General features: G+C 47.0%; 1 protein-coding gene across 1 annotated transcript in view; it reads left to right on the top strand.

Moving 5' to 3' along the window:
* The first annotated feature begins 6 nt into the window (after positions 1–6).
* CNNM4 (cyclin and CBS domain divalent metal cation transport mediator 4) overlaps positions 7–22964 on the top strand; it is a 41523-nt gene continuing 18565 nt past the window's right edge. Inside the window, exon 1 of the mRNA XM_077749367.1 lies at positions 7–1360. Coding sequence (XP_077605493.1) covers positions 103–1360 — 1258 coding nt within the window. The 5' untranslated portion in view covers positions 7–102. The remainder of the gene's footprint in view (positions 1361–22964) is intronic.

Raw genomic sequence — 22964 nt, 5'->3', positions numbered from 1 at the left:
GCCCAAGGGCGCCTCCTCCTGGCGACGCTGCTGCTGCTGGTGCTGCTGTGGGCGCGGGGGGCCCGGGGTCAGAGCGACCCCCAGCGGGGCGCGATCCTGGGCATGAGGCTGGCGAGCTGCAACAAATCCTGTGGGATGAACCCGGATGGCATCATCTTCGTGTCCGAGGGCAGTACGGTGAACCTGAGGCTGTACGGCCAGAGGCTGGGCTCCATCTCCAGCAACCTGATCTCCTTCACCGAGGTGGACAACTCCGAGGCCATCCAGAACTCCACTAACTGCCCCGAGCTCACCAAGGACCTGGTCGTCCAGCAGCTGGTCAACGTGAGTCGCGGGAACACGTCCGGGATGCTGGTGGTGCTCACTAAGTTCCTCCGGAGGAGCGAGAACATGAAACTGTATGCACTGTGCACCCGGGCTGGGGTGGACGGGCCCTGGCAGAGGTGGACCGATAAGGACTCGCTGCTCTTCATGGTGGAGGAGGCTGGGAGGTTCCTGCCCCTCTGGCTGCACATCCTCCTCATTATGGTGCTGCTGGTGCTGTCGGGCATATTTTCTGGCCTCAACCTGGGGCTTATGGCCCTGGACCCCATGGAGCTGCGCATCGTGCAGAACTGTGGCACCCAGAAGGAGAGGCGCTATGCCCGCAAGATCGAGCCCATCCGGCGCAAGGGCAACTACTTACTGTGCTCTCTGCTCCTGGGAAACGTGCTGGTCAACACCTCCCTCACCATCCTTCTAGACATCCTCATCGGGTCTGGAATCATGGCGGTGGCCTCCTCCACCATTGGCATTGTCATCTTTGGGGAGATCGTACCTCAGGCCTTGTGCTCCAGACACGGGCTGGCAGTGGGTGCCAACACTATCGTTCTCACCAAATTCTTTATGCTTCTCACCTTCCCCCTCAGTTTCCCCATTAGCAAGCTCCTGGATTTTGTTTTGGGCCAGGAGATTCGCACCGTTTACAATCGGGAGAAGCTGATGGAGATGTTGAAGGTAACGGAGCCCTATAATGATTTGGTGAAAGAGGAGCTAAATATGATCCAGGGTGCCCTGGAGCTACGGACCAAAACTGTGGAGGATATCATGACCCAGCTCCAAGACTGCTTCATGATCCGCAGCGACGCCATCCTGGACTTCAACACCATGTCGGAGATTATGGAAAGTGGCTATACTCGCATCCCCGTGTTTGAAGACGAGCAGTCCAATATTGTAGATATTCTCTATGTCAAGGACTTGGCCTTCGTGGACCCTGACGACTGCACTCCCCTCAAGACCATCACCCGCTTCTACAACCACCCAGTGCATTTTGTCTTCCATGACACCAAGCTGGACGCCATGCTGGAGGAGTTCAAGAAGGGTAAGGCCTGATGTGCGCTCTCTCTGTTAACTGTCTTTGTGCCGCCTCTCGTTCGCTTGCCCGTTTTGTGTCTGCTGGTCTGAGTGATTTTGTGTGACTCTTTCCCTTTGCCCATCAGTTCCCGTGCCTCCGAAGCGAATGGTATTTGGGACAGCAGGAACATTTCCTAAGCATCTGCTGTCTGCCAGCTACTGTGCTTTGTGCTTCAGGTGAATCAGAGCTGAGACACACTTGTGCACTTGGAGGGATAGAGCAAGGCCCTCAGGGAGCTATTGAAGCAGGACAGAGTAAGGCCGATGCCTTAAAAGAGGCCACGGAGATCAGAGTGTGGAGCCCCTCGTCTGAGTGGGGATAGGTAGGGAAGGGGGTGGGGACCCGGGAAAGCTTTCACATGGGAGGGGGCATTTGAGGAGAGCCTGAAGATATGGGGAGACGTGGTACTTGAGGCAGGGGGAACCCCACGAGGAGCAGAGCACCTGAATGGGGAAGCAAAGGATGTGCTTGTGGCCCAGCAGGTGGGCCTGTTGAGCTGGGTATACGCTCTGCTGCTCAGTGGTCCCTGGGGAGAGGTTGAGTCATCTGGGGCCTTTGGAAGCTCCTGAAGTCAGGGCAGTAAGTTTGCTGGGAGCTTGGAGCTGTCGGCAGTTTTTGAGCAAGAGTGATGTTACTGGAGCTCTAGCCCACAGAAGCTGAATTGGGAGGTCTCTGGTTTGCTCCCCGCTCAGAGCAGTGCCAAGTAATGCTTTCGACTACTCAGCAGAAGCAAGCGGATCAAGTTTTGGTTATTGTTCTGTCTTTTCGCAGGCGCCAAACATAAGCTTCCCTCCTGTGGTCTGAGACTCTTCAGCTGGCCTTGCAGTGCCTTGTGTTTTTTTCTCACATGGGTTCTTGGCCAGTTCTCAGGTAGTTAGAGAGGCACTTGGGAGTTTTACTCACCAGCCTCAAAGCTCAGGACACACACCCCTTTCCTTACTTCCAGCAAAACTTTCCTCCCACCTCTGCCACTCAGAAGTCCTCGGTGGCAGTAAACAAGCCAATTATGGAGTAAAACCCTCCTAGGCTGAAGGGAATGAGGAGGCAGAAAGGGAAGCTCTTTATAAAGGAATGGGGGAAGGGACCAGGGGCTTTGCTTCCTTTCCCCATAGGTAGAGCTCTTGCTGGCTAAAACAGCCTGCCAGCCTAGGGCTGGGAGCACCAAGGGCACTCGAGCAGGGAGCAAGCCTCCGACACTTGTCCGGCTATTATTTCATGATAGTTGGGTCTCCTGGAACTGGCTGGGTCAGTGGCACGGGGTGGCGTTGGTAGGAGCAGGCCCTGCCACGTTTAGTCTTAAAAGATGCTCGGGTCAGGGCCAGAGTGGGAGGTGGGTACCCTCCCTTCATCAGTGTGACAGAGTGACCCTTAGCATCAGAGCTGAGAAGGACTTGAGTAACATGAGTCCAAGTGGGAGACAGCCTGGCTTCATTGCAGAGGGACTTAAGGGACATCTGGTGATGATGGCACAGTGTGGGGGGTGGGGGTTTGCAGGTGCAGACCCCAGAACCTGTCTGCCCCAGGTTGAGCCTGGGCTGAGCCTGAAGAAGGGCAGTGAGAATTTGTGCCCCACCTTCACTCTGCAGCCTGTTGGCCCCGAGGACTCTCTCATGTTGCTTGGTCAGGAACCTGGTTAGGACTCACCAGGGCGGCTTCCTGCTCCCCACCTCTATGGTCTTTGGGACTATTGCTGGTGACACACCCTACAAGCACGTTTGCATCGTACAACCGTACAGCTCGGGTCTGGAGCCAACCTGTATGGATTGGCTTGGCTGGGCTTCCCAGCCTCTGATCAGTGGCGTTCAGCTCTTGTCTGATGGGAGCTTCCTGGGGCTTGGCAGGACCATCTCTGGACTCATCTAGTAAAACAACCACAACAACATTACTTCAGGAAGCTGGGAAAATAGAGCTAGCCTCTTTCGGGCTAGAGCTCTGCTGAGTGGAATTCTCCAGATGTACATTGTAGTTCCTTAGACCCTACTTAACAGGGGCTGGTGGTCTGAGCCTGAGCCCCAGCCCTCACCCTGGATCTACCCAGTGCCCCGTGAAGCCCTGGAGATGGGAGTGTGATATGATGGTCACCCCTAATGGACACACCCTGGGGCTTTGTGGTTCCCTGGTAACTTGCCACTCTGGGCTGCCCCCAGTAAGGCCTCTCCGAAAACCTTCCATCTGGCATTTACTTTTTAAGGCCGAGGCCCTCTAGGACACGGGAAACGCTTTACATTTGCATCTTAAAAGATTTTCTTTACAAATCTGGTGTTTGGAAGATTTCTTTTTGAGCTAAGAAAAGCCAAGTGAACAAGGTTAACATGGCCAGCATTGTCAGCAGCATCAAAACAAGAGCTGGGTGTCTGCCAGGTGTGGCCAACCATCTCCCTGAGGGTCTTTCCTGTGCTTCAGTGGCCTCTTCAGCATCTCCTGGTTGAGTGAGGGCCCTGACCTTTGCCAGAGTCTTTCTGCTCTGAGTGTAATCCTCTTTTAAGGTCATTTTATCTCTTTCTTCCCCACCACTATGAGCTCCATGTGGGTAGCGATCATGCCTCATTAGTGTTTTCACCGCTTAATGCCTGGCAAAGAAATGGCTCTCTAGTGAATGTTTGTTAAATGAGTGAACGAACGAACACATGAACAACTAACTAGTGAGTGACTATCTGGCAAGCCCTGCTGGCCTTCTTACTGTTCTTGAAGACACCAGGACACTCCCACATTAGGGCCTTTGCCCTGGCTGTTGCTTCAGGCTGGAATGTTTTTCCCCAGATACTGCATGCCTCACTCTCTCCCTTCCCTCATGACTGCTTCACCTGTACCTCTCCATGAGGCCTTCCTGTTGCCCTGTTTAAAACTATGACCTCCCATCCTCCTTGACCTTCCTGATCTCTGCTATCTTGTGCTAATTTTTCTTTTATAGCACAAATCACTTTCTAACAACTCTCTAATTTACAGATTTACTGTGCTATTTATTGTCTGTCTCCTCCTGTTAGAACCTAAGTTCCAAAGAGCAGAGCTGTTTGTTTGGTTCACTGGTGTATCTCTAGGCCTTAGAATGGTTCTTGGCACATAGTGAGATAAGACCGCGATAAAGTCACCGAATGATGAATGAATGATCTGTTAGATTTGAGACAGAATTATTCCCAGTCCGTAAGTGTTAGAATTTTGAGGAGCTGGATAAGGGATGTGTGCTGTGCTGCTATCCAGGGGACTTGATACTTCTAGTGTCACCAATACAGGAGGAGCTCCTACGGCAACATGTATATTAATGGCTGGTGCGCTGAGAAGCAGAGTTTGGCATCTTTCTTCTCCTCCTTCTTCTTCTTCCTCTTCCTCTTCTTCTTCTTCTTTTTTAAGTATTTCTTTATTTCGAGAGAGAGAGATAGTGAGAGAGTGAGAGAGAGACAGAGCGGGAGTGAGGGAGGGACAGAGAGGGAGAAGCAGGCTCCAGGCTCTGAGGTGTCAGCACAGAGTCCAATGTGAGGCTCGATCCCACGGAGCCATGAGATCATGACCTGAACCAAAGTTAGATTCTCAACCAACTGAGCCACCCAGGTGCCGAGAGTTTGGGGTCTTGAATGTGATGCATGGTTCCCCTGTCCTGTGCCTCAGTTTCCCTGAATAAGCAATTTTTGGCCATCAGGAGTATACACAGCTTCACTCATTCTTGTGAGTCATGAAGATGCTCCAACACACTTCGAGACAGGCTTGAGGAGTTAGTGCAGACGTGGGGCCGAGCTTCCCTTAGAGATGAAGGTAGGGGGTTACAGCCTCCCAGCTGCTCTGCCTCCCAACACAGAGGCATTTATCATTAGATATTTACTGAGACTCCTACTGGCTGTGCAAGTGCGTCTAGGTGCCGCAGAACCTCAGGGTAAGACTGTCTGGTTGGTTAGAGCTGTAAGGCCACTGAGCGCTCCTGCCATTTGAACCTTGGTCCTTTGACTTAAACCGACTGAAACCCCGACTTCCACGTCGCCTAGAACTGTTTGCAGTACTGGGTGTTGTGGTTGGCTTTGTCTACAGCATGAGCCCTTAGAACAGAGGCTCCCTTGGCTATTCCTGGCCCAGGCGCAGTTTTCCTTTGCCAAAGATCCCCTCCCAGACCCTGGAGGCAGAGTAATGAATAAGCTCTCCTAAGTCACAGTCCCACAATGAAGCCCACCTTTCAGCTTTCTGCTGTCCCTTCCCTCTGTGACATTCCTGCCCCTCTCAGACACTGTGCTCATCTGTAGTCATCTTTCCTCACCCATTATAACCATCTAACCCCCAGTAAAGACTTGGGTTTAAACTCCACCCACCCTGATCACCCACCCACAAGATGACTTTGGACCTATTACTGGCCTCGTAGAAAGTTAGTGGGCTTACGTACTGCAGAGAAAAAAAGCGAGTAATATTTTCATCAAAAACTCCTCCCCTGTTTCCATCTGTGCCACATCACACTTCTCCCACGTACTTTTTTCTTGCTGAAACAACTTGATCAAGTCAAGAAAAAACACTGCATAATTTTGCATTTACTTTTGGTTCCTACCGTCTGACACACTTTAAGTATCTTATTTCCCTTTGTGTGCTTGTTTATTCCTTTGTTGCAACAAACATCTCATTTCTGGAGGCCTATGTGTCAGACACAGTGCTTGCCGTTGGGAGTCAGAGAGGATGAAAACAGTCTTATTGGCAGAGCTCGCGGCCTACTGGGGAGACAGACAGGTAAACGAAGCTTACAGCGCACAGTTCCCCATGGGTGTCGTGGGGCCGGGAGAGGCCCAGGCCTGTGAGATGCTTCTGAAGTCAGAATAACAGGACTCGGTGCTCATTTTGGAGATGTTGGAGTCAGGGCCAGGGAGTAGTTGTGAACATCTGAGGCCTCTGGTTTGGGATTCAGGTGGATGATGATGTCATTTAACAGAAGTGGGGAGAGGAGGAAGCAGGGACAGTTTGGAGGATTGGGAGTGGCGGTTGCGGTAGAGTATGTGACCCCTTTATTGGACTCCTTTGTGCTCACCAGAGCTGCTCACACTTGAATGTGCACTTGAGTGGCCTGAACATTTTGTTAAAATGCAGAGTTGAACTCAGTGGGTTTGGGGTATGACCCTGAGAGGCTGTATTTTTTTTCCTTTTTTTTAAAAAAAATTGTTTTTTAATGTCTTTTATTTATTTCTGAGAGAGAAGGACACAGAGTGAGCAGGGGAGGGCCAGAGAGAGGGAGACACAGAATCTGAAACAGGCTCCAGGCTCCGAGCTGGAAGTCAGCATAGAGCCTGTCACGGGGCTCAAACCCACGAACTGGGAGATCATGACCTGAGCCGAAGTCGGACGCTTAACCAACTGAGCCACCTAGGCACCCCTTAAATTTTCTTAATGTTTATTTTTGAGAGAGAGAAACAGAACACAAGCAGGGGAGGGGCAGAGAGAGGGAGACACAGAATCCCAAGTGGGCTCTAGGCTCTGAGCTGTCAGCACAGAGCCTGATGCGGGGCTTGAACCCACGGACAGTGATATAATGACCTGAGCCAAAGTTGGACGCTTAACTGACTGAGCCACCCAGACGCCCCTAGGAAGCTCTATTTCTGACACGCTCTCAGATGATGGCCACTTTGCTGGTCCGGGACTGCACAGAGCAGCGTGAAAGTCCATCCAGGCCAGTGTGCAGGTGAAAGTGCCCAGGCGGGGGCACTTGGGAGGGAGGCCAGGACGAGGGTTAAAAGTTTGGAAGTCATCTGAGAGCAGGGAGAACACGCAGAGTGTGTAAGAGCTCCGTTAAAGTGACTCCTTGGAGAGATGAAAAAGAACCAGGCAGGCGTGGTTTTGGGAGCCTCCTGGGGAAGCCAGATAGGGTGACGGCCAAGCATAGACTGTGGGGATGGGACAGTTAAGTCATATGGTGCTGGGAGAGGACAGTCTCGAGCGGAGAGCTGGGGTGTCTGGGTGGCTTTGTCAGTTAAGCGTCCGATGCTTGATTTCGGCTCAGGTCGTGAACTCGTAGTCATGAGATCAAGCCCTGCATTGGGCTCTGCACTGGCAGCACGGAGCCTTCTTGAGATTCTCTCTCTCCCTCCCTCTCTCTCTGCCTTTCCCAGCTTGTGTGCTTTCTCTCTCTCTCAAAATAAGTAAACATTAAAAAAGTGGAGAGCAGTCAGCTACACACCTGGTCTGTCACAGCTCCACCTGAAAACAGCCTCCAGCTGAGCTGGTGATTTGATCTTGAGAAGCTGCCAGGGAGCAAGCGTATCTGAGACGGCGACAGGAGCTGCCTGTTAGAGCAGCGATGCCAGTGGGGCAGCTGACAAAACACTGGCCAGGCTCCTCCTCACTTTCCCTTTGGTGAGGTGCTTGTGGGCATGGAGCACGGCCACTGGGGATAGGGCGGTACAGTGCTGGCCAGCAGGCAGCTGCATGTCTCCCCCTCGCTGGCACCCCGCAGCCCGGAGGCCAGCTTCCACCCAGAAGCCAGGACCGATGGCCGTTTCATCAGCCTCCTCTTGACAACATCACTTCCTAAAGCTCTTCCCTGTGTACTCGAAGGCACTGCCCTTTGCCTAAGCCCTAATAAGAGCTCAGATGGTACCGAGATGATACTAGTGTTTACTTTTTTTTTTAACATTTATTTATTTTTGAGAGACAGCATGAGCAGGGGAGGGGCAGAGCGAGAGGGACACAGAATTCGAAGCAGGCTCCAGGCTCCGAGCTGTCAGCACAGAGCCCAATGCGGGGCTGGAACCCATGAACCGTGAGATCATGATCTGGGGGCTCGAACCCATGAACCATAAGAATATGACCTGAGCTAATGTCAGACTCTTAACCGACTGAGCCACCCAGGCGCCCCTAGTCTTTACTTTTCAAAGGTCTTGTATTTTCAGTTAGAAAGCTCAGTCCCAGAGTTTTCCTGAACACCTCTGGTCAGGGCAGGGGGTAGCGAACGGATGAGTGCACAGAAACACACAACCGCAGGACCGTGTCCTACTGGAGAACGGGTAAGGGCTAGGGACTTTAGGGAAGCTGATGCCTCTCTTATCAGTAGAAGTCTGGGAACACATTCCAAAGGAGGTGACATTCTAGCTGGATCCTCGAGGGTGAATGGATGCGACACTTTTCCACTTCTCTGCCTCTTGTTGTGGGAGAGTTTGGAAAAAACCACAGAACGAGAAATGAGTTAATTTGTCATTGGTGCCAACTTAGGGTAAAACTGCTTCTGCAAATTGTGATGGCTTCTCAGCCCTTTCCGCGGATGTGAGAGTTCAGGAATTTCCCAGTGGTGCCTGAGGTGGCCCTCAGGCAGGAGGATGGCGCGGGGCTGTGGGGAGCTGTTGCTGCCTTTTGATGCGGCTACCACCGCCTGCTCTCCTTCTCTGAGCAGCTCTGTCTGCTGCCCGCGGGTACAGCTGCCCTGTGGCAAGGTGCTCCCCCATGCTGTCCCTCAGGTTGCCCCTGTTGCCCCTGTTGTCTCGCCTGACTGTGCCAAGACATCTTGTCGTTAAAGGCTTTGTAGCCACATGAAGGACTCCTGGCCCATTTCATAAACTGGAGTCTGGACTCCTTAGTCTATTCCTGTTCCATTTTCTATGTGACTTTTCTTTTTACTAGTGTTTATTGTAAACCAGACGCATCTCATTGTCAGAACTTTAGGAAACACACAAAAAAACCTAAACAAAAGAACCCACAAACCTGTGATCTGGAGAGAATTCCTTATAATATTTTGATTTGTTATAACCTTTTTCAAAATTTACTCATGGGGCACCTGGGTGGCTCAGTCGGTTAAGCATCCAACTTCGGCTCAGGTCACGATCTCATGGTTTGTGGGTTCAAGCCCCGCATCAGGCTCTGTGCTGACAGCTAGCTCAGAACCTGGAGCCTGTTCTGAAACAGGAATCTGTTTCCTGTTTCTTGTATCTCCCTTTCTCTCTGACCCTCCCCTGCTCATGCTGTCTCTCTCTCTCAGAAATAAATAAAACATAAAAAAAATTTTTACTTGAAAAATGTCACAAGCAGCAAGATCAAAGCGATTTGCTTTTTTTTTTCTTTTGTGTGTGTGTGGGGGTGGGGGGGGGGGGACTAAAACTTTACTGGCCCCAAACCCCATCCTTCCTGCCAAAAACCATTTTCATTTTTATAGCCATGTAAAATTTCCCATTAGCTGCTCATGTATATTTTCACATTGAAACCATTGACTGCATACAATTTTGTGCCCTGATTTTTGGAACCCAGTTGAGATTGGTTCTTCAGATTGCTCCTCCTGTAAGACATGAAATCCCTTTTTATCCCGGGGATTCTTGGGAGGAGCATCTTGGAGGATTTCCACAGACTGAGGGCTGGGCAGCCCTGTGTGGCTGACAAAAAGGTGAGCCCAGAGGGCTGGGGTGTGTAGCTGCTTGTGTGTGTGTGTGTGTGTGTGTGTGTGTGTGTGTGTGTGTGTTTAGCTGCCAGCCTATTTTGCTGGGGGTTAAACCTGGTGTTGCTGGAGCATTCCCCTGAGGTTAGAGTCAGAGTTGCTTCCATGCTGCAGGGCTGATTTACTGTGACCTGGGCAGGGCTCTTGAAAGACTGGTTTCCCCAGGCTGTCTGGCACGCCTTGGTCTCTGGCCAGCAGGCAGCTAGGAGCCTTGGTGGGAAGGAGGCTCCATGCCCTCCATCCCAGTCAGGCTTACTCCCACACACCCTCATTCCTCCCCCCACCAGATATACACAGGACAGGCTCACAACACATAGACACACACACACACACACACACACACACACACACACCCTCTGTCCCCACATGGGCATGCTTAAACACCCCCCCCCCCCACAAGGGAGCAGATTCACTCACCCCTCCAAGCAGGTGCTCACACACATACATATGAATGCACACATGAATGCACACATGCACAGTCACCTGGAATCTTGCTTTTTTTGTTGTTGTTGTTTTTTTTAAGTTTATTTATTTATTTTGAGAGAGAGAGAATTTCCAAGCAGGCTTCACTGACTCCTCCAAGCAGGCTCTGATACACACACACATACACATGTATGCACACATGCACAGTCACCTGAAGTCCTGTTTTTTGTTTTTTTTTTTAAGTTTATTTATTTTGAGAAAGAGAGAGAGAAATTCCAAGCGGGCTCTGCACGCTCAGCACAGAGCCTGATGCAGGCCTCAAACTCATGAACCATGAGATCATACCCTGAGCAGAAATCAAGAATTGGATGCTTAACAGGCTGAGCTACCCAGGTACCCCTGGAGTCCTGCTTTAAAATTAGTTCATCTAGGGGCGCCTAGGTGGCTCAGTCGGTTAAGCGTCTATCTTCGGCTCAAGTCATGATCTCATGATCAGGGAGTTTGAGCCCCATGAGCCCCATTAGCCCCACGTTGTGCTCTGTACCGACAGCTCAGAGCTTGGAGCCTGCTTTGGTTTCTGTGTCTCCCTCTCTCTCTGCACTTCCCCTGCTCACACTCTGTCTCTCAGAAATAAACATTAAAAAAAATTTTTTTTAATTAGTCCATCTCCTGTCATACTTTCCTAAGAATAAGTTTTTTTTTTTTTTAAGGATTTTTATTTTTTATTTTTTAAATTTTTTAGAAAGAGTGTGAGCAGGGAGAGGGGCAGAGGGTGACAGAGAATCCCAAGCAGGCTTCGTGCTCGGTGTAGAGCCCCATGTGGGGCTCGATCCCATGACCCTGGGATCACAACCTGAGCCAAAATCAAGAGTCAGATGCTCAACTAACTGAGCCACACAGGCACCCCTGAAGATGTGAATTTTTTTAAGTAAGCTCCACACCCAACATGGAGCTTGAACTTACAATCCCAAAGTCACATGCTGTACCAGCTAAGCTAGGCACCCCACTAAGAGTAAGTTTAAAAAGTGAGTAAATTGGGGCACCTGGGTGTCTCAGTCGGTTGAGTGTTCGACTTCGGCTCAGGTCCTGATCTTGCGGTTCATGGGTTCGAGCCCTGCGTCGGGCTCTGTGCTTACAGCTTAGAGCCTGGAGCTGTTTCGGATTCTGTGTCTCCCTCTCTCTCTCTGCCCCTCCCCCACTTGCTCTCTGTGTCTCAAAATGAAAATAAAGACCTAAAAAAATTAAAAAAGAAAAAGTGAGTAAATTTGGGGCACCTGGGTGGCTCCAAGTTGGTTAAGCCTCCAACTTCAGCTCAGGTCATGATCTCACGGTATCTGAGTTCCACATCGGGCTCTGTGCTGACAGCTCGGAGCCTTGGAGTCTGCTTCGGATTCTGTGTCTCCCTCTCTCTCTGCCCCTCTGCTGCTCACTCTCTGTCTCCCTCGCTGTCTCAAAAATAAACAAACATTTAAAAAAGTGAGTAAATCTTATGCAGAGGAGTTTATTTCATGAAAGGCTCAAAATAGTGACGGACCCTCGGCCTCAGAAGTTTGTCTCTGGTTGCTGGTGATTTGGTTGTCCATGTTAATGACAGTATCCAGCGCAGAGGGTTGTGGTGAGGACTGAATGAGGTAAGGCACGTAAAGTGCTTAGCTCAGTGCCTGGCACCATTGTCCGCATGCAATAAATGTTAGCTATTTTAAAAATTACTGTTATTACTATCCAAAGGTGCCCCAGCTGCTGCTGACACCAGCCTGGGCTGCGTGGTTCTCTTATATTGGCTCAGGTGGCAGGCTGCCCCACTGTCCGGGTGTGGTGCCTTTCTTGGAATTCTGAATACACTGAGGTCAAAAGAGCCCACTATGTAATTACATGCTAATTCAGATACCTCTTATCTGGGCCCCTCGTGCGTGCCTATCTTAAGGGTTACAGAAGCCCAGAGCTTAAGGACAAAAATATATGGAAGGGAAACTTCAAACTGGGGAGGTTCTCCTCATTTACTGAATCACTTGTTTCCCTAAAGCTGGAGAAAGTGAAGCCTGCCATCCTGATTGCCAGCACATTGGCATTCCACCCGCAGGAGTATAATCTGAGGATCCAGGAAGCGTTGGGGGGGGGGGCGGGACAAGGGGCAGGGCCACATTTCCTAGTCGCACCTTCACTTGGGGGTGGTTTCGTGTCGGGATTCACCTGTTGCCTGCTCCCTCCCTGGTGCCCCAGTTAGGGAGAGAAGAGGTTATGCTAGAAAAACAGCAGAGAGGAGAGGGGTATCTAGGAGAGCAGAGACTCCCCAGAAATGTCCCAGACCCAGAGCCCTGGAAACAGGTAAGGAAGAGCAGAGAGCAGAAAGAAGGAAGAAATGCCTTCATTAATGGTTAACCTTTATTAAATACTGAATTAATCCTCCAAAGGCCTATAGATGGGAGCTGAGGCTCAGAGAGGCTAAGAATCTTTTCCAGACTGTGACACTAACTGGCAACTCCAGCTGTTCCCCTTTGGAGGCCAAGCTCTTAACCCCTGGTCACTTTTCAAGTAAGTAAGATCATGGATATTCAGAAAGAGATGACAAGATTGAGATATTCCAATAATTCCAGGCTAGAAAATTTACTACCATTTCTAGGTTAAAAAAAAAAAAAATTCTGTCCTCTTTTTAATGTTTATTTTTGAGGGGGGGTGGGGAGGGGCAGAAAGAGATAGGGATAGAGGATCCGAGGCAGGCTCTGTGCTGACAGCAGAGAGCACAATGCAAAGCCTGAACCCATGAGCCATGAGATCATGATCTGAGCTGAAATTGGATGCTTAACCAGCTGAGCCACCCAGGTGCCCTGTTCTAGATTTTTTTTTTTTTAAATTGAGATATGGTTTGGGCACCTAGGGCACAGTTAGTTAAGCGTCCAACTTTGGCTCAGGTCATGATCTCATGGCTCATGAGTTCAAGCCCCTGGTCAGGCTCTATGCTAATAGCTCAAAGCCTGGAGCCTACTTTGTATTCTGTGTCTCCCTCTCTCTCTGCCCCTCCCCCGCTCATGCTCTGTGTGTCTCTCTCTCAAAAATGAATAAACATTATAATTTTTTTTAAAAATTGAGATATAGTTGACATATAACATTATGTTAGTTTCAGGTGTACAGCATAATGACTCTATAGTTTTATAAATATTTGCCACAGTAAATCTAGTTAACTACATCCATCACTTACCACACAGATAAAAAATTTCTTTCTCTTATCACAAGAGATGAGAAAGGATAAGATTTACTCTCTTGGCAAGTTTAAAATATATGATATAGTATTGTTAACTATAGCCATCATGTTGGAATATACATCCCTAGAACTTATTTATCTTGTAACTTAGGAAGTTTATACCTTTTGACCACCTTCCCCCATTTCGCTCACCTTCTACCTCTTGCCTCTGGCAGCCACCTAGATATGTTTTAAAGTAAACTTTTCATTGGAGCAAAGTGCATAAATCATAAAGGTACAATTTGATACTTTTCCACAAGGGAACATCCCTGTGTAACTGCCACTGAGCTCAGGAAACAGAACATTATCAACACCTTAGAAGACTGCTGCCACGTGCCCTCCCAATCACCGCCCCTGTCTGCCCAACCGTGATGGTTTAATTTTTTCTGTTTCTGAACTTTTATTAGTGTATCATCCAGTATGTGCCTTTTGTGTCTGGCCCCTTCTGGTCAACATAAAGGTTATGAGTTTCATCCATGTTGTATGAAGCTGTAGTTCATTCCTTTTTATTGCTATATAGTATCCCATAATAAAAATATACTGTGATATTGACGGACAGTGGGTTGTTTCCAATTTGGAACTGTTTAAATAAGGCCACTAATGGGCACCTGGATGGCTCAGTTGGTTAAGCGTCTGATTTCAGTTCAGGTATAATCTCATGGTTTGTGGGCTCGATCCCCACATTGGGCTCTGTGCTGACAGCTCAGAGCCTGGAGCCTGCTTTGGATTCTGTGTCTGCCCTCTGTGTCTGTCTCTCTCTGCCCCTCCCCTGCTCACACTCTGTCTCTCAAAAATAAATAAAACAGTTAAAAAATTTAAGGCCACTGAAAATGTTCTCGTGCGTGTCTTTTGGTGATGTTATGTAGGCCTTTCTGTTGGGAATATACCTAAGTGTGGAATTGCTAGGACATAGTATAGGCACAGATAAGACACTTTTCCAGAGTGCTGTCTGCTCTTAGAAGTTTACACTCCTGTCCCAACTCGGGTATTGTCAGCTAGGTAGGTGTGTGGTAGTATTTCATTGTGATTTTATGATCCATTTCTCTAGTGACTGATGATGTTGAACACATTTTCATATGCTAATAAACATACGGGTTAGTGCTTTTCATGTCCTGTTTAAGATTTTTTGCCTGTACACAAGTTATGAAGCTGGCGTCCTGTGTTATTTTCTAGAAGCTATAATATTTGCTTTTCACATTTATATCTGTAACCCTTCTGGAATTTGTTTTTGTTTCTGAAGTATTACAGTTTGATTCTTTTTTAAAATCTGTATGGATTATCTAGCTGGTCTGGGACCGCTATTGGAAAAACTGTCCTTTCCCCACTGAGCTGTGGTATATGTGTTGGTCTGTCCCTGGACTCTCATACTCCATTGGACTCTCTGTCTTTCCTTGTTCAATACTACATTGACATAATTGCAGTAGTTTTCTAATATGTTTTGATATTTGATAATAGTTATTCTGTTATTCTTCTTTAAGATTATCTTGACTATTCTTTAGCTTTTTTCCTGGGAATTTAATGGGATTGCATTGAATCTATAGATCAACCTGAAGACTTGACATCTTTATAATGATGAATCTTACAGTCCATAAGCGTGGTTACCCCTCCATTTGTTTATAGCCCTATTGATTTATTTCAATAATACTTTGTCGTTTTCTTTGTTGAAGTCTTACACATCTTTTCTTAGATGTATTCCTAAGTATTTGGGGATGTTAAATGGGGTCTTTAAAATTGTGTTTTCTAAAATGTTTGTTGCACATTTTTCCACCTGGGGTGTGCTGCAGTTCAATTCTGATGATAACCAGCTGGAGTGAGGATTAGACCCCGGCCCCCACGCCCCCCTCACAGCCGTCCACAGGCTGCCCTTACTTCAGATGCCAGTCATAAGTCGGGTCCCCCCCTCCACTCCCGACTGGCCATGAATTTAGGATTCCCATGACCACCCCCCCTCAGGTTTGATGATTCACTAGAATGACTCTAGAATTAAGGGAAGTGCTACACTTACGATTGCAGTTTTATTTTTAAAAAAACACCTAGAATGGGGTCTGGAACAGGAACAGGCTTGGATGCAGAGCTTCCTTTGCCCTGGCCCCATTGAGTTAGGGTGTGTCACCCTCTGGGCACATCAACTTGTTTTGTTTTGTTTTGAATGTTTTTGTTTTGAATGTTTTTATTTATTTCTGAGAGAGAGAGACACACACACACACACACAGTATGAGCCAGGGAGGGTCAGAGAGAGAAGGAGATACAGAATCTGAAACAGGCTTCAGGCTCTGAGCTAGCTGTCAGCACAGAACCCGATGCGGGGCTCGAACCCACGAACCGCGTGATCATGACCAGAGCCAAAGTCGGACGCCCAACTGACTGAGCCACCCAGGCGCCCCACATCAACTTGTTTTATAAACCTGAAGCTCCACTGAGCTTTGGGGTCCAGAGGAGTTTTTTTGGGTTTTTTTTCCCTCTCCCACCCTCTGTGGGGGTGTGGCCCAGAGTTTTTATCAGGATTTCATTACCTGGACATGATTGATTAAGTTACTGGCCACATCATTGTACTCAGTATCTAGCCCTCTAATGTTTGGTTTTACTGGTAACCAGCCCTGCCCTGAAGCTATCTAGGGGCCCACCTGGAGTTGTTCATCAGAATAACAAAGCCACTTCTGTTACTCAGGAAATTCCAAGAGTTTTTGAATCTCACTTCTTTGTAGCCAGAGTCCAAGACCAGATATATTCTTTTTTTTTTTTTTAACGTTTATTTATTTTTGAGAGAGAGATAGAGAGAGATCATGCGTGTGCACATGAGTAGGTAAGGGGCAGAGAGAGAGGGAGAGAGAGAATCCCAAGCAGGCTCCACACGGTCAGCACCGAGCTGGTCACAGGGCTCAAACCTACAAACTGTGAGCTCGTGGTTTGAGCCAGTCAGAAGCTCAACTGACTGAGCCACCCAGGTGCCCCCAGCTGTATTTTTTATAATGTAACAGAAGTATGGATAATTTTTGTATAGTGACCTTGAATCCATTGGCGTCGCTAAATTCACTCATTAATCCTAATAGTTTATTTTAGGTTCTTTTGGATTGTTTATACATATAATTATGTTGCCTGTGAATAATGGCAATTTTATTTACTTCTTGCTAAACGATATATATTTTATACCTTGTTCTTGCTTAATTTCATTGGCTAGGACATCTGGGACTGTGTTGAACTGGTGACGGGGGCATCCTTGCCTCATTCTAGGTCTCAGAGGAAAACTTGCCAAATTTATCATTAAGTATGATTTTGCTGTAGCTCTTTGGTAGATTTCCTTTATTAGATCAAAAAAGTGTCTTCCTTTTTCTAGTTTGCTAAGAGTTTTTATAATCGATGTTGAATTTTATCAAGGGCTTTTTAAATATCTGTTGAAAGATGTTTGCATGATTTATCTCCTTTATTAAAAAAATTTTTTTTTAATGTTTTATTTATTTTTGAGAGAGAGAGAGAGAGAGCATGAGTAGGGGAGGGTCAGAGAGAGAGAGGGAGACACAGAATCCAAAGACAGTCTCCAAGTTCTGAGTTAGCTGTCAGCACAGAGCCAGACGTGGGGCTTGAACCCACGAACCGTGAGATCATGACCTTAGCCGAAGTCGGACGCTTAACCAACTGAGCCACCCAGGCGCCCCTATCTCCTTTATTCTGAATTACACTAATTTTTGAATGTTCACCCATAAACACTTATTGCATAATGGAACGAAACCTCACTTAGTCATGATGTATGATCCTTTCCACACATCATTGGATTTGAGTCACCAATATCTTTATTTAGAATTTTGGCATCTGTGTTCATGAGAGAGAGAGGTCTACAAGTGTTTTTTTTTTTCAGCCAGTAAACCAGGGAAGAAGATGTTGTAGATTATCTCAGATATCTCTGTTGGGGTTTTTATTTTTGTTTTGTGGCAGGGAGAAGAATTGTTTGTTAATTAAGTCATTTTCCCCTCTTCTAACTAATAGTGCAGTTTGGGTGAGCAGGTTTGCATATACCAAGTACTATTCTTGTGGTCTTCCCTGCTTCTACTTGTAACAGTATGAGCCCCACATCAAATGTTGCTACAGTTTTTCTCCCTCTTCAGGTTTTGATGTGAGGTCTAGGATGATTTTTATAGTTTGTAAACACGACTTCACCAAGGGGGGGGGGAATACTTTTTCTTTTTTTGTGTGTGAAGGGGATAGGATTACCAGGTTAGTTGTCATGATGTCAGTCTGCTAAGCATTTAACAGGATTTCCTATATCTTCGTGACTCACATGGGACATGTGGGCTCAATAATAGTCCATCTTTTAGATTGATTCCACCATAGTTTATTAGCTGGTTGCACAAACAGGGCCGAAGAATGGGTGCCTCACAAGGCAGTAAGCGAACTGTGAGTCCGTAAGCAGTTGAGGAGAGGTGTGATAAGGAAGGGGCTCCTCCTGGGTGGGGGGGGCTGTAGTGGGAGGCCCGATGGCCCAGAGCTGGCATAGCAGCGGACGAGGCCAGAGGTGCTCCTGAGAAGAGAGGACTGTGGAAAAGGAGAAGCAGTTTGCTCTAAGGGTCCAAAGTAGAAAGGAGGCTGGTGATACTGACAGATGGCTGGGGATCCCTGTGGCACCTCCTGATCACTTCCCTCTGCCCTTCCCACACTCAGGGAGGTACTGTCAGCTGGGCCAGCATCTCCTCTCCACTTTGTTTTCTTCTGCTGCACAAAACAGCTCTAGTTCTGTGTATTCCTCCCTGCCTTCTGAACTGTCCCTGGCCATGGCCCCCAGGAGAGGTTTCTACATCTCCAAGGCAAAGGCATCAGCATTAGATCTGACTTCACTCCTTAGGTAACTTTAAGAAAGTTAAAAGAAAACAAAAACCTATCTTGTGACTCAGTGATTATCCTTCTAGAAATCTGAGAGACAGAGATGTAACCAAATATATTTATTGCAAGGATTTTCATAATGGTAAAAAAAAGGGGGGGGAAGGAAGGGCACAATTTAAGAACCCAGTGGGTATTGGCATTATGTACACGTGTGTACAATGAAATAATGCAGCCTTTGAATTTTTAAAAATATTTTTACATCATGGGAAAATACAAAGAATGTGAAATATTTACAAATTATTTAATTAAATGTAGAAAGTATTTCTTTTTTTTTTTTTTGAAAGTATTTCATTTTAAAAGACCAAAGGAAGTACTCAGTTAACAGTAGTTGTCTTTGGAAGGCCAGATTATAAGTGATCTTAATGCCCTTCTATGCACCTGTTACCAATATCAAAAAAGTATATTTATACATATATGATATGTAAATTAGGTGTAAAAATCATTATAAGAAAATCAGGAAGATTAGAACATTTGATGTTGATCATCATAAGGAATTACATATTGAGGTGTGGTATTGTGTTCTGTTGTGTTCTGCTTTTAAAAGAGTCTTTACTTTTAGAGATACTAACTGAAATGCCTGTAACATTTATAGATGTTTACAGATAAAATCTGTGATTGTCTTCAAAATAAGCCAGTGAAATGGGCAGGAGGAAAGAGGAAACAAGATTGGCCAGAGTAGTTGGAGTTGTTAATTGTTTAGGTTAGGTGAAGGGCCCTGAGGGTGTAATTATATTATTTCCTGTACTTTTGTAGATGTGTGATATTTTCTATCATAAAAGGTTAAAAAATTAGAGACTGCTGGCTAAATGAAAAATCTAAAGCATGAAGACCTGTCACAGGACCAGTCTTAGGGTCTTCTGACATCCGCTTATCTACACCTTCACCCCTGGGTGCTTGGGTTAAAAGGAGAAGGCTATTGGGGCGCCTGGGTGGCTTAGTCGGTTGAGTCCAACTTTGGCTAAGGTCCTGATCGCACGGTTCCTGTGTTTGAGCCCTGTGTGTCAGGCTCTGTGCTGACAGCTAACTCAGTCTGGAGCCTGCTTCAGACTCTGTGTCTCCCTCTCTCTTTGCTCCTCTCCTGCTCTCCCTCCCTCCTTCTCTCTCTCACTCTCTCAAGAATAAACATTAGGGGCGCCTGGGTGGCTCAGTCGGTTAAGCGTCCGACTTTCACTTAGGTCATGGTCTCGCGGTTCGTGGGTTCGAGCCCCGCGTCAGGCTCTGTGCTGAGTGCCAGCTCAGAGCCTGGAGCCTGTTTCAGAGTCTGTGTCTCCCTCTCTCTCTGACCCTCCCCTGCTCCCGCTGTCTCTCTCTCTCTCTCCTAGAAATAAATAAAAATATTTAAAAAAAAAACTAAAAAAAAAGAATATTAAAAAAATTTTTTTCAATTAAAAAAGAAGGGAAAAGGCTACTTAGAGAAGCCCCATTTCTGAATCCCACCTTGCTTTACCCCTCTCACAGTGTGATACTGGACAGGACTTCCCTGAGCCTCAGTTTCCTCCTGTGCGTAGTAGGAGATGTGCGAGGGAGAGTGCCTGAGAACATGCTCACCCCCGCTGCTCCATAGCTTGGGGGAGGTGGCCCCTGAGGTGGGAGAGACACAAGTATCTACTATCAGAAGGGGCAACTGAGATCTCTCTGGCCATCTTTACAGGGGTATAAAGGGAGCTCTTCAAACTTTTTTTGTTCATGCCACCCTATTAGAAAACAGTTTTTTAAAAAATACTTATTTTGAGAGAGAGCAGATAAGGGAGGGGCAGAGAGAGAAGAGAGAATCCCTTGACACTGGGCTCAAACTCATGAACTGTGAGATCATGCCCTGAGCTGAAATCAAGAGTCGGATTTGGAGTGTCTGGGTGGCTCAGTTGGTTAAGAATCTGACTTCGGCTCAAGTCATGATCTCACGGGTTCGTGGGTTTGAGCCCCTCATCAGGCTCTGTGCTGACAGCTTGGAGCCTGGAGCCTGCTTTGGATTTTGTGTCTCCTCCTCTCTGCCCCTTGCCTGCTCTCTCTTTCTCTCTCTTTCTCTCTGAAAGATGATTAAACAATAAAGAAGTTAAAAAAACAAAAAAAGAGCTGGATGCTTAACTGACTGAGCCACCCAGGCACCCCTAGAAAAAAAGTTTATAAAAAATCTGTACCTCTATTCAGGGGCGCGCCTCANCTCCCTCTCTGACCCTCCCCTGCTCACGCTGTCTCTCTCCTAGAAATAAATAAAAAACATTAAAAAAAAAAAATTGTACCTCTATTCATACAAAAATTGTATACGTGTACTGTTTTACTAATATATATATTATAAAACAGACACAAAAATTTTTAAAGATGAAATAAGCATTATTTTTAAATGTTTTTATTATTTTAAATGTACAAATTTAAATTTAAGTATTATTTTTAAATGTTTCCACTTCATGTTATTTCTAGCACACACCCTATATACTTTCTGATGGCACAAAGTATTCTTGTGCTGGGATTCATCGTTACGGACAGTGGCTCTAAGTCTGCGTTTCAAATAGTTTTCTTGATAGTTTTGAATTATTTTGGCGAACCGCTCCTCAGTTCTCCCGGCACTGGTATTTTCCCTGCTGACTGACAAAGAGCTGGCAGTGGGAGGAGAGGGCCAGCTCTGGCCTTTGTAGGTGCCCTGCTTGCTTTATTCATGTTCCCTTCACTCCGGGATTTCCTTGCATGGGTCTTGCTAAGCGACTGTCCACTGAGTGGACTGTCGCTTGAGTGCGGCTGGGGGCTCCTTCCCATGGGGGCTGGCTGCACGCACAGCTGCTCAGGGCCCACTGTCAGTCTGTGTAATAATGAAAGCTAAAGTTGCTTATTTATTTTGGATTACAAGTAAATGTGAATGAAATGGGGATGAACATGCCTTTTGGAGACCCCGTTCTAGAAAGTTCCAGACGGGTCGTGGTGCTCTTCTGTGTGTACGCTCGGTGCCTGGCTGTGTTGTTGTCTTGCTCAGGATGGCTGAGCAAGTCTTCTGGTAAGTCTCTAGAAAGCCTTTTCCGTTTTGGCAAGAAGGCCGCAGTGTCTGCATTTCCATTTCTCTTTTCCATGTGCCTGTACTATCACTTTTCCTTTTTTTTTTTCCCCTGCTTCACTCAGTTTTTTCCTTTTTGTCTTGCCCTCCATTTTCCTTTTCCTTTTAAAAACATAACCAGCTATAATGGCTGTATTTATTGAATGGCTTTCTTATTGGGCACCAGGCACTAAGGAATGAATCAAGAAGCACCTGGTATAACTTGTGCTGGCAAGAATGGAAACTGGGAACCCTACCAGGGAAGGCAGTGTGGAGATTTTGGTCACATCTGCCAGGGCACGAACCTGTGTTCTGGTGGCCCCACAGCTGTAGGTGCATCGGCATCTCACATACATGGAATGGTGGAGTACAGGGATTTTCATCGCAGCCCTGTTCGTGGTAAAAGAAACTGGAAGCAATCGCGGGCCTGTCAGCAGAAGAGAGAGGGCTAAATCCATCTGGCGCCCACCAGTGGAACGCTCCACAGGGGCAGCAAAGGGAGCTCGGGGCTCCAGTGACATCGCTGAGTGTAAAACCCAAGGTGCAGAAGGACGTACATTGTGTTTGTAATTAAAATGTAAAAATAAAGCAATATTATTTACTGTAGAAACTTTTAGAAAGGAGGAAAATGACTAGGAAATGAAAGACCCCCTTATCCCACCACTCAGAACAGGAATATTTTTGGTCTGTTTTTTTCTAGTAAGTCAGCAATGAACCAACTATATTGCTGTCTCCCTCCCCTCAATAGGAGGTGTCATTCTTATCCTTTCTGATTATAAATGTAAAAATGAGATAATACATGGTGATTTTATTTTTATTTTATCTTTTTAATGTTTTTTAAAATTTATTTCTGAGCGAGAGAAAGAGAGACAACATGAGCAGGGGAGGTTCAGAGAGAGAGGGAGATACAGAATCTGAAACAGGCTCCCGGCTCTGAGCTGGCTGTTAGCACAGAGCCCGACTCTGGGCTGGAACCCACGAACTGCGAGATCATGATCTGAGCCGAAGCTGGATGCTTAACTGACTGAGCCACCCAGGCGCCCCAAATACATGGTGATTTTAAAATGCATTAAGCTAAAGCAAAAGAAGCTGGTGTAGTTCCCATACTTTCTTATTTTGTAACTTCTAGCCTTTTTTTTTTTTTTAATGTTTTATTTATTTCAGAGAGAGAGAGAGAGCGTGAGCAGGGGAGGGTCAGAGAGAGGGAGACACAGATTCTGAAGCAGCCTCTAGACTCTGAACTAGCTGTCAGCACAGAGCCTGATGTGAGGCTCGAACCCACGAACCGTGAGATCATGACCGGAGCCAAAGCCAGAAGCCAGACGCTCAACTGACTGAACCACCCAGGTGCCCCTGTAACTTATTGCTTTACACAAATGGCGAACCACTGTCTCTTTAAACAAATCTCTGACTGCATCGGCTTAGTATTTAGTGGCTGTTATACTGTGTCTTAAACCACCCTGGGTGGACCCTCCTGGGCACAACTTGCGCACTGGCATGGTGCGCACTGGCATGGGTTTTTCCTTGTATTAAAGTCTTTCCTAGAAGTGGTAGATATGGTTGAGGCCAGGGTCTTACACATTCTCCAATTTGACATGTGCTGCCAGATCCTGAAGAAAAAAAGACCTTGTTTTCTCCA

Source organism: Crocuta crocuta, unplaced genomic scaffold (assembly GCF_008692635.1).
Source record: "Crocuta crocuta isolate KB4526 unplaced genomic scaffold, BGI_CrCroc_1.0 scaffold118, whole genome shotgun sequence".
NCBI classification, from domain to species: Eukaryota; Metazoa; Chordata; class Mammalia; order Carnivora; family Hyaenidae; genus Crocuta; species Crocuta crocuta.
The sequence above is the reverse complement of the archived record's forward strand: the minus strand, read 5'-3'. Positions and strand labels throughout refer to the sequence as shown.